Raw genomic sequence first — 12,653 nt, 5'->3', positions numbered from 1 at the left:
AAACTTAATCATTTTTAATTAAAAAAATATTTACAAAATGAATAATTTTTTTTATAACAAATTATAAAAATAGTTTATTAATTTTATATTATTATAAATTTATTATTTTTTACTGTGATCATACAAGAAAATATGTACACGTAACACATGTTCATTAATTATAATAATAATAATAATAATAATAATAATAATTTTATTATTTTTTATTATAGAAAAGTAATCACATGCATGCATTACATGTGTCTTGATGGTTTATAAAAAAAAAAGGTTTAATTATGATTATTATAAATTATTAGTTTATATATTTTTAGTAGTGTAAATTTATCACTTCAATAACTAAAACAATATATGATAATTTATTGATCTCATTACTTTAACAAAACATACCTTTATTAGTTTTTGCCTTAATATAAAGTTAAAGAAAAAAACACTTTAAAATTGTCAAGTACCGTGAGAGGGAAAGAATAATTAAGATTTTGAGAGAATCAATTCACATAAAAGAGAGTTTATTATTTTGAGTTGAATGAAAAAAAAAAAAAAACTTATGGTTGTGTTCTGTTTGGAGGAATGATTTGAGGGAGAAAGAGGAGAGGAAAATATTAGAAGGATTAGAGTATGAAGTTGGTGTTGTTTCTTTTAAGATATTTGGAGGTAATTTTAGAATGAAGTTATTGAAAGTTTGTGACTGAATGTGACATATATATTTTTTTTAATAAATAAAAGAGTTAGACTATCAAAATGTTATTATTGTTAAAAATAATATAAAATGATATATAAATGATTTATAATTATTTTATAAAATTTATTAAATGATTGAAATTGTAAAAAAATGAATAATATAATATATTTGGTATGAAAATAAATTTAATATATAAGATGAGAAAGAATTTATTTACATGAATTTTATTTTATTTTCAATATTCATTTTAAAAGTAATAAATTTTTATTATAATCGTAATATATTTTTATTTGTGTTATTAGTTTTTAATGTGTTGTTTTCATAATAAGAAAAATGGTTAAATATGTTTTTTGTCTCTTAACTTTCAGTGAATTTTGGAATTAGTCTATTTCGAAACTTTGGATTAATTTAGTCATTTATCTTTCGAAATACATTAATTTAGTCATTTTAATCAAATTTGTTAAGTTTATTTGACATTTCAAGCACGTTTCATAATAGTTTTTTACTTAACATTAAAGCAAAAATGTGTTAAACAGTATAAACAACTCAAATACAATCCTGAAATACGTACGAAAGATCAATTAAACCTAACATTGATTAGAAGGACTATAAATCCACATATTTCGAAAGATGAAAGGCTAAATTGGTTCAAAGTTTCAAAATGGACTAATTCCAAAATTTATTAAAAATTAAGGAACCAAAAACATATTTAACCCTAAGCAAAAATTAATAAATCATGTGTAACGAAATTGAGATATAAAAGAATAATTTCGTAAATTAAAGTGTTACCTTCTAATCTCATCATGCACGAAAATATTGCATTTGAAATGAATCCCCCATCATAATTCGACATCACCTTTTATCATCCAAAAACACAAGTTAATCAACATACTTATCCTCCCTTCTTATTCTACATAACCGATAAATCCTAAAAAAAAACACGATACAAAGCAATTGCTCGTACAAGTGCAATCACTTTAAATTCAACTTATAAGATCATAAATGGTTAAAGGAGCATTTGATTAAATCAGTAACCTTAATAAATTCTTTCAACGTTAAAAATTTATTGCAACATTAAAAAAAATATTTGAAAATAAAAAATTTATTGCAGCATTAAAAAGAACTCAATTATTTACATAATTGACTTTCATTGCAATTTTCTTATACTCTTCATTTTCTTTTCTTTCTATTGTTTGGAACTGAAATCTCAAATCTGTGGTATTCAGAGTTGAGGTATATCTTCTCCCTTTACCTCTTAATATTTTTCTGGTTCCCATGTCTCATATATAGTAAAATTCGATTGTGTTTACGTATAAAGTATATAGTTCGTTGAATTTTTCTTTTAGTTTTGTGATTGCAACTTTTCGTGCAGTTGTGTGTTTCATGGAAATGCCCCCAACACACACATATAGATTTAGATTGTCATTTTTATTGCTAATTTGTGCTAGAGAAAGCTTTAATCGTTAATCTCAAATTCTAAGTTTTATAAGTGATTTTAATTGTGAAAAGTAAAAACAATTCTTCTAATATTATTTCATTTGCTTGAGTTTAAAGTAGATATGGAATGTGTATTGACTTTTTCTGAAGGTGATATATGAAAATAGTTATATTATTTTTAATTAAAAATATTAAAACAATAAATTTGAGGATCTTTTTTTCATTTTATATTGTTTTATTTTCTCATTTTTACTAAATATAATATTCAGATTCACATTTTAAACTTTTAAAAATGGGTTTGTGTGGGGTTTAATAATTTTTTAATAGACAAAATTAGTGGTTTATATATATATATATATATATATATATATATATATATATATTTTTTTTTTTTCTCTCTCTTTGTGTTTAATAATTTTTGAATAGACAAAATTAGCGGTTTATATATATTTTTTTTCTCTCTTTGTGTTTTCTTCTTGTTATTTGCTAATTATTTTTGATGCAATTTGTAACATAATTTTTTTTTATCAACAATTAGTTGTATTAGTCATTTTTTTAATAATTTAACCGAAGACTGAAAAATGTTGAGCTGTTTTGTTACAAGACAAAAAGACAGTTTAAATGAGACTTTTGTAATTTGTAACTGAAAACTAATAAATGAGCACCTACCCCCACACACTCACGCAAGACATTTTACATTTGACACTATTCTTTGATTAACTTGTATCACTACTTTTTTTTTTTTTTTCCTTTTAAACTTTTTTAAACTTCTCTATATGCAATGAAAATTTCAATTGTTCAAAGCAAAGTTTATATATATATATATATATATATATATATATATTCTTTTATGTTTTTTATTTTTGCAATTTGATAATTAAATTGGATTTTGTTTTATGTATAAGGTATTTTTTCTTGTTTTTCTTCAATAACTCTGCACGATGCTTTGTTTATAAATACTATACAAATTTCCTTAATTATTAATGAAATATTACTGCCAACAACAAATATTTCTGTAAATTCAAATTTATCAATAGATTTTTCATACAAATATTTCTTTTAATACAAATTCATTTTTTGAAAGTCATTAAAAAGATATGTCGGTAAATTACAATTAATATTATCGAAGATATTTTCATCAATAATTTATTATCATAATTACCAACGGTGAAGCTCCTTAACATCATCTATCAATAAATTGTAGTTCTTTTTATTGATGGATGTGCCTGTTAGTTCCTTATCACTTCGTTTTGTTGATAAATTCATTAGAAATTTGGGCAACAAATTTCTTGTCCAATCTACTTAAGTTTTGTGTATATAAGGGGAGATGGGTGAGAAGAAAAAGAGATGAAAAAAGGAGATCCAATCACATATTTTACTGACAAATATTATTGACGATCATAACTTGTCGATAATTATGAACAAATGTTTATAGACAAACTTGTGCCGTTAGTAATTACTGACGAATTTCTGTATCCATTAATAAAATTTATCGATGACTATTTTATCGACAATATTTTGATTGTTGATAGTATGTTGATAAATATTATTTATCAATGAATTTTTACTATTATCGACAAATTGTGTTCATCATTAATGTACAATTTTCTATGAAAGTTAAAGCATTATTTGGATTTTGTATATTATAATTAAGGGTTAAGTATCTTTTTAGCTGAAACTTTAACTTAAAATTAGAATTTGTCCTCATCTGAAACTTTGATATATTATGGTCTTCAAACAAACTTTTTAAAATTTGGAAAACAAAATGTATTAAAGTTTCAAATAAAAACAAATTTCAATTTCAGATTAAAATTGAGAGAATAAAATCATATTCAACCCTGTAATTAATATTAAATAAACGTGTTTATCCGCACTGAGCAACGTTACTATTGAAAAAATAATTTTGAAATAATGTTTATCTTTATTAGAGTACAAAAAATTAGTTCACTCTGAGCAAGTAATAAATGGTAGTATAAGGAGCACGTTTGTCATACAAAAACATGAAACTGTAGCATTGAAACAAACTCGTGCTTCTTTATTTGATTTTCTTTACCATCTTCTTTTCGACTTTCTCTCTTTGGTTGGAACTGAAATCTCAATCTGTTCAAAATAAAGTTGAGGTATAACCCTTCTTCTCTCTTCCTCTCTTTGTTTTTTTTTTCTTGCTACCTCAAATTCGATTTTACTTCATTACCCACATGTTATAGTTATAATTAGTTTTGTAAGTTAATTCTTCCAATAACAAATTTGAAAGGTATTGCTAATGCTCATGACTTTTAATAGGTGGTGATTTGTTGCTCTAGGGTTGTAAATGTTGCATATATATGCACCCCTCATTATGTATAAATTTGATTATTGCTTTTTAAATTAATGCTAGAAGTTGGAAAAAAAAGCTTTAATTTTTAATCTTAGTTTTCCGGGGTTAAAGTTCAACTCATTTGTTTTGTTAATTCGGTTTAAAAGGGTTATGCAATGAGTTTGTGAGATCTAATCATGTATATACTAGCAAACATAATGCGTAGAATAATATTATTCTTCCCATTTTATCTTTTTTACACTTAATTTGGGGAGTCTTCTTGATTTTTATTGAGCTGAGACATGCTCTAGTTCTGTATCATAGCTGACCTCCACAAATGACAATTTTTTTATTACATATATGTTTTTCTTACTGTATATGCTATGTTTGTTTAGTGAACAAGATGGTAAAATGTGCATCATTATTATTACTATCCATTTGATAAACAAATTCATCTGTGTTTACTCATTACATCCACTTGGATTCCCCACATTATTGTCTGTTAAAATATCAGTATTGTCTATAATTCTGATCATAAGGGTACTGAAAATAATCCTTCTTACATGATTCAAAGGTTTGACACATTTGACATTTACGTAACCTCAAAAAGGGCAATGTAATGTCTGAATTGGCAAATATATGATGCATGATTTTGCACTATATCTGCGAAGTTTTTTTTCTCACAGCATGTTGGTTCAAAGATCTGTATTAGACACATGCTGTATATGAATCAATTGACTCCGACCAACGTCAATGTTTATATGAGATCACTTAACGCTTTTTCTTAGGGCATATATGGTGATAATCTTTTCTTGAATTTTGTTGCTCTGTGACTGTTGAGAGATTAATTTGAATTCAATTGCAGCAGCTAGCATGGAGCAAAACCAGCATGGTCAGCCAGGAAAAGGAATCGGTTCTGCTCCTGCACAAGAAGCACATAACAAGAACCAAAATCAGTCCAACCCTAACAATCCTCCTATTCAGACCGTTGGTTCTTCTGTTCCTTCATCCTATGGTCTCCGATGCAATTACCGACACCAGCAACAGCAGGATCAGATGGAGGAAAAAGTGAAGAGCTTTTGGGCACAACAACGGAAGGAAATTGAGGAGAGCACTGATATAAGGAGTCAACACAGTGTGCCTCTGTCGAGGATTAAGAAGATCATGAAGACTGATCCAGATGTGAAGTTGGTTGCAGCGGAGACTCCTGTGGTGTTCTCCAAGGCCTGTGAACTGTTCATAATGGAGCTCACAATGAAGGCTTGGGCTAACGCCGAGGACAACAATAGGAGGACAATCAAGAAGTGTGACATTGCATCTGCAATCGCAAAGACTGATGTGTTTGATTTTCTTGATGATATTGCTCCCCTTCCTGGGAATCACAAAAACACAGTGATGGATCCATTGGTTGCAGGCAATGCTCCAACACCAACCCAGAATGTTCCTTATATGCCACCTCCTCAACATGTTGCAGGCCCACCACCACCCTATGTTGCTCCTACAACTCTTCATCAGCAAAACCCTCCTCCTAGTTCAGATGATTGAACAAAATAAAAGGTATTTGGTGAAAACAATGGTCTTTTCTTAATAAAAGTTGACATGGAAAACATGTCATGCAGAATAAAAACACCCGAAAGACAAACTCATGAGGGGTATTTTACATTGGATTTTGTAGTTTTGGTGTGGATTAAATATAAATGTGTGGAACTATATATATATTTTTTCAGATTTGATATGGATAACTCTGAAAATTGCCTTCTTATATTGGAGGTTCCAATCCAACCCAAGTATTTTCATTTGGGACAGTAATATTTTAATCCTTTACTACTTTTTTTTTTACATCTACAAAAAGTTTACTTTTTCTATACCTATTTTACGCTTACCATAAATGTCAGATGAATGTTTCTTTGTCAGAGTTATGTTTTTCCATTCTTGGTTATTGATCAATACTTGTTTGATGGGATAGAACTAAACTTTAAGCTTGTAATCATGAGTTTGATTCGGATTTATCAGTGAATCATCTTGAAATATGATTTATTTCAACGATTATGCATATCGTGGTTTTGAGCTATTTAATAAGTTGATGTTTTGAGAAACATTGATTATCACCTATTTATATTAAACTTTTCTATATATACAAAAGATATATATATTTTTTTAAATTGTCAAGTGACAGTGGTGAAAGAAGAGAAAGATCATCAATTTAGACAAAGAAATGAAAAAAAAAAATGGAGAGTGAAAGATAAAGAGGTCATGAGTGAGTCATTATGATTAGATATTTGACTTTTTATTTTGTTGATTTTCTGTTTTTGCTGTGAATTTTGTGGAATTCTATGAAATATAAGGAGAATTAATTTGATTATTAATTCAATGATTTTAGAATTTATGGCTTGCAAAATGTCAACATGCTTTGCTTCATTTATGAACTCATCTAGAAGAGTTTGTTGCAAAATTGGAAGTACATATGCACGATATTAACTGCGGATAACATGAGATGCATGTCGGTCATCTTTGGTTTTTATTATAAATTAATATTATGCTAAACAAAAAATAATCATTTCTGTTAAAAATGAGCGATATATTTTTATGATTTAAGGTATGTAATACAATATAGGAAAAAAGACATAAATATTATGAAAAATGGTTACATAATCTTTGTTCAAATATCTTGTCATTTAGGCAAAGAATTTTGAAAGAGCTCATAATATTGATTAGATTTATGCATGTAACACTTGGTGCCACATGAAGTGACAAACCATTTCTTCTACTAACACACCATTTATTTTTATATATCTATTGTTCAACTTTATCATTTTAATTTGATATGAAACTCAAATTCACATTTAATTTTTTAACATTTCTTGCGATCTGGAAGTTTGTAAAGGCATTGGAATTTGTGAGCTCTGGACATATGAAACCGGTGAAGTGAATGGAATGCCCTAAAAAATTGCTTGTTAAAGCCTGAAAAAAATTCACTAATTAAATTAGTGTATAATAATTTATTGATTCTATTGGATCCACCAAACAGATGGTTAATTAATCTCTATGTTTACATAAAATTAAAGAAAAAAGTGTTAATTGTTGAGCGGAGTGAAAAGCATAGGTAAGTTTATATATTCAGTAATTATATAGATAGACTTCATCGTTCTGAATAAATTGAATGAAGAAAAATTAATCAAATAAATTATAGAGAAACCCATAAGGTTGATGATACAAGAGCAAATGGATTGATATCTAAACAGATACAAATGATTAAATTATAACTTGATTAATTCAATAATTTTAATGAAATTATATGACTTTTAAAAACATCAAAATGTTTGACTTCCTCATGAAATCATCTACAAACAGTTGTAAAAACAGAAGTGTGCTCCTCGCTCGATACAGATCATATGGGATGCATGCTAGTCATCATTTGTTCTATTGTAATTTAATTCATTTTGTAACCGATAAACGCATTTCATATTAATAATAAGGGTTAATAATATTTTTAGTACTTAAACTTTAAATTTATTGGAGTATCGAAACTGACTTCTTCCTTTGACTTTTATTACCATCTTATTTATCTCTTCATTTTTTTATCTTTGGTTTGGAATTAAAATCTCAATTGTTAATCAAAACAAAGTTAATTTTAAATTAAATTTTAAGAACTAAAAACATATTTAATCTTAATAGTAATATTTAATATTAATTAATAATGCTAGAACGAGGACACGTTCATCATTAAATAAAGAAGTTATTGGACCATCGAAACTGACCTCTTCCTTTGACTTTTATTACTACCTTATTTATCTCTTCATTTTTTTGTCTTTGGTTTGGAACTGAAATCTCAAGTGTTAATCAAGACAAAGTTGAGGTATATCTCTTTTTCTCTTCTCTCTGATTTTCTTCTTTGTCATCGATGATCAAATGCTCATACATTCGTGTTTGTGTATTTCATTTTGGAATTGCTTATTTTCCAGGTTGCATGCCACCTTATACCATTACATATATACTTGGTGTCTATTTAATTATTGCTAACTTTTCTTGCGAGAAAGATTTAATTTTTAATCTCAATTGCCTAAGATTTTGAATGGTAATAAAAATAATTTATTTTATGTAATTCAATGTTAGAAACATTTTATTTACTTGAGTATATGATAGGGACGGATTCGGTGATTTTTACGTAACTTTTCTCAATTATTAATTGATTTTTTTTTTATATTTTTTAAAAGATGAAGTTGATCCTTCAATACATGAAAATTAAGAGAAATTAGTGTTTTTTTATTCGAAAAAAAATCACTAAATCCATTCTCATATTCTTTTTATGTGTTTTATAGCTGTGTTTATGTATCACATATATTAGTTGGTTTTACTGGTGAATTATTTTTTTTTTCAATGACAAGATTCAAAACATTGCTTTTTTTCAAAACATTCAAAGAGGCCTTTGTATTTTGAAACTGATAGCTGGTAAATGTATATCCACCATATATATATATATATATATATATATATATATATATATATATATATATATATATATATATATATATATATATATATATTAACAGGGCTGTGCAAGGATTTGTAGGTTCTAATCATGTTTATACTATCCCCTCCGTGTTTTCTAATTGTTATTTGGTGATAAGATTCAATCTAATTTCATACAACATATTTATGTTTCTATCTATAATTGTATTGGTCAGTTTTGCTTTCAAAGACATGTTTCAAAGGTTCTGAGTTGTCTGGTTGACAAACTAAAGAAGAAAAAAAAACTTTGCCTTTTGAATATTTTTAGCTTAATTGATGAGACTTTTGCATTTTGTAACCGATAATTAATAAATGTGGATAACATTAATAAATAGCAGTTTTAATGAAAAATATTTACTCATCCTGACATTATATTTGACAAAAATATTTCTTATTTTAAAACGCAGAATTGTAGTTTGTTTTATTGAAGTTCGCAAAATTTTAATAATTCTAGTTCTAAATTAAACTTTATTAATTTGAATTGATGACTAATAAAATAAAACAATAAATGTGAGTAAAGGATGCTTAACTGGCATGTTAATTAGAGTTGTTTAAAAGTAAAATTGTTATTTTAAAATAGGAAAAAAAGAGTTTAAATAACCCTCTTTTGAAATGCTTTTATGAATAAAAATTTCATTTTAATATATGTTTCACGTACATATATATTCATATGTTGCTTTGAATATAAAGAAAGTTGTTTATAAAGTGAAAAGAATTACTTATACAGAAAGTTCTTAAAATTTATAAACGACTACTTTTAATTTAAATAGTTCATTTAGTACATTAAAATAATATTTTTAATTGTAACTAATTTTTATAAACAGTTATATTCGAAAAAATCTAATTACTTATATAGGAATAGGAACATGGAAATTTTGAAAAACTAGTTTATTTTTAAAAAAATCTTATAAACACAATTTATTTACTTTTGCTAGGAACCTTTTTGTCATACAAAGAATATTGTAGTTTTAAAACAAAGTAGCGCTATATATTGATAATTAGTAAGTTAAATAAAGTTTTCATTTCCTATATATATATATATATATATATATATATATATATATATATAAAAGAAAATAAATAATAGATATCTTTATTCAATTTTCTTTAGTCATTTGTACGAAGAATTTTGAAACAGCTTAGTGGGGCTTTTTTAGATAACACTTGGTGCTCTACTGTCTATTGAAGAGTATATAGTTTTTTCTTCTTTTTTTTTCAGAAAAGTTGTATTTTGTTTTAAAAAATATTTTTATAGTTAAATTAAACAATTTATTTTACAGGTAATAAATGCCAGTGCGAGACACTTTGTCATAAAATTGTAGCATAACTATTTGCAGTTCTTTCTTTGACTTTCATTATCACCTTCTTTTGTCTTAAAATTTGCTCTCATTGTTTGGGAACTGAAATTTCACTCCGATCAAAACAAATTCGAGGTATACATATCTTCTTCTCCGTGTCTTTGTCCTTCTATGTTTTCTACTATAATATATATTGTTGTTCTTAGTCATTGCTAGTTGTCGGAAAAAGCTTTAATTTTTAATGTCAAGTATCAATTTTTACTGTGATTCTAATTGTGTGTAGCACTATGGGTTTGGTGTCTAAGATTGGCTATACTACGCAAACAAGATGTCCAAAGTTCTATTATTGTACAGATTTGATTTTTCTTACAAATTTTACCTTAATGATTCTTTTTCACACTTAAAACCTGAGGAATCTTCTTGATTGAAAGAGCTATATGAGAAATGTGGTCAATTTCTGAACCAAGTGTGAATTGGATCAATTTTTCATTTGAGATGACACTGGTTTTTGTTAGGGCATAGACGATGTCCATTTTTCATGAATCCTATTGCTTATCCTATGAATTGAATAACAGCAGTTAAGATGGAGAAAAACCAGCGTGGACAAGCAGGAAAAGGAATTGTTCCAGGTGCAGCACAAGAAGGTGAAGGCATGAACCAGTATCATGCATCCAACCCTCCAACTCAGACCGTTGGTGTGCCTGTGGCTTCAGCCTATGGTGGAGGGTATCGCAATGATGGGCAAGGTATACAGGAGAAGAAGCGAGAAGAGTTGCAGCAACGGGTAAAAACGTTCTGGGAAAGACAGATGAAGGAAATTTCGGAGAACCCTGATTTGAAGAGTCAATTGCCTCTGACGAGGATTAAGAAGATCATGAAGTTTGATGATGATGTGAAGATGGTATCAAGTGAGGCTACTATGCTGTTAGGGAAGGCCTGTGAACTGTTCATAATGGAGCTGACAATGAGGTCTTGGGCTCACGTGGAGGATGATAGGAGGAAGATAATTCAGCAGACTGATGTTGCATCTGCAATCTCAATTAATGAGATGTTTGATTTTCTTGTTGATGTTCTTCCTGGGGATGACACAGTCCCAGCCATGGCGGGACCTCATCAAGTGCTTCCAACGCCAAATCAGAATACTCCTTACCCTTATCTGTCATTTCCACCACCACCATATGCTGCTCCTGGGAATGCTTCTTCTTCATCCGCTGCAAATCCACCCAATTCCAACTTCAATCCCATCCCAGATCAACAACACCCTTCCAATACCGAGGATCATTGAACAAATAAAAGCTACCAAGTGAAGACAGTGCTCATTAAGGATAATTTTATGGTCTGTATCTTCGACTTTAAATGAACCTTTCTCTTTCCCTTTCCAGTTCAATTTCTATCAGTACTTTTGATTTCAATTAAATAAAACGTATCAAACTCTTTTCGGTGGCAACTTGATGCTTAGTTATTTCTATTCCAGATTCTGTGCATGTAAACGACGTAGGAGCATTGATTATATATATAGATATATAGATGTATATAGAGGGAACAATGATAGTAAAATGTCAATCCTATGGTAGTAAAATGTTAGGTATAAGGAGGGGAGAGGTTTACTCAGAAGACCGTCGATGAGATCTACGTCTAGTTAGACAAAAGGATTGACGTTATTTTCATTTTAATTTTAAACGGAAAATTATACTTTGATTTTTATTTCTTGACTCTTAATCTTTATTTTTTGATGTGATTTAAAGTGGATCATTGATTTTTTAAAGAAAAAAAAGATAGTAGTATATTAATCAATGATCCACACTAAGTCACGTAAAGAAAAAAAAAAATAAAAGATGAGAGTCAAAATATGAGTATCATACTATCATTATCCATTTTAAAATTATGAGTTTTCATCCTTATATGATATTTTATTCTCTTATTTTTATTCGGAATTTAGAGCGACATAGATTTCTAACATGGTTTTGAAAAAAATGAAATGTTATATTTATAAAAAAGGGGCTAATAAAAAGTAGTAAAGTTCGGTGTAAAATAGACATAAAAATTATTTTGGTGTTAAAATATAGATAGATATACCGATAGATGAATGAGATACTGCTGGCTCTATGCATGAACAGTTGACATAAAAGATTTGGAGATAGTTAGGGTTATAATATGCTCTCTTTATTTATCACAATGGAGATATATCTCACTTTTTTTTAAAATTTAATTGGACAATTTTATCTTTCGTTTTACTTATTTAAGAATATATAGACTCAGTGTGTATTTTTCCTTATTAAATATTGTAGTTTTTATATATAATCTCTTACATGTGTGTTTAAATATTTAATGATATTATTCAAATATTATTACTTAATCAGGTGTTGTGATATTACTGTTATTTTTATTGAAGTAACAACCTCAACTTCTTCTTTTTTTTTTTGTATTAAAAATC

The 12,653-nt window shown here is 27.5% G+C and overlaps 1 protein-coding gene and 1 pseudogene across 3 annotated transcripts; both read left to right on the top strand.

Annotated features, from left to right (window-relative positions):
• The first annotated feature begins 4,105 nt into the window (after positions 1-4,105).
• On the top strand, positions 4,106-6,146 carry LOC114186567 (nuclear transcription factor Y subunit C-6-like). The gene is made up of 2 exons (XM_028074511.2): positions 4,106-4,236; positions 5,278-6,146. The coding sequence occupies exon 2, from the start codon at positions 5,286-5,288 to the stop codon at positions 5,955-5,957; it is 672 nt and encodes a 223-aa protein (XP_027930312.1). The 5' UTR covers positions 4,106-4,236; positions 5,278-5,285; the 3' UTR covers positions 5,958-6,146.
• A 2,087-nt stretch (positions 6,147-8,233) lies between these two features.
• LOC114186565 (nuclear transcription factor Y subunit C-3 pseudogene) lies at positions 8,234-11,660 on the top strand (annotated as a pseudogene). 2 transcript variants are annotated; one of them, XR_014995522.1, is made up of 2 exons: positions 8,234-8,268; positions 10,795-11,660. The product of XR_014995522.1 is annotated as a nuclear transcription factor Y subunit C-3 pseudogene, transcript variant X2 (transcript). The 2 variants fall into 2 exon arrangements; XR_014995521.1 differs by lacking the exon at positions 8,234-8,268 and adding an exon at positions 10,203-10,354.
• The last annotated feature ends 993 nt before the right edge of the window (positions 11,661-12,653 follow it).

Source organism: Vigna unguiculata, chromosome 6, assembly GCF_037176805.1.
Source record: "Vigna unguiculata cultivar grain cowpea cultivar isolate G323 ecotype 2 chromosome 6, ASM3717680v1, whole genome shotgun sequence".
Classification (NCBI taxonomy): Eukaryota; Viridiplantae; Streptophyta; class Magnoliopsida; order Fabales; family Fabaceae; genus Vigna; species Vigna unguiculata.
This window is presented reverse-complemented; position numbering and strand designations above follow the sequence as displayed.

Coding starts and splice junctions, on each gene's coding strand:
- LOC114186567 (XM_028074511.2), top strand. CDS start 5,286: ATGGAGCAAAACCAGCATGGTCAGCCAGGAAAAGGAATCGGTTCTGCT.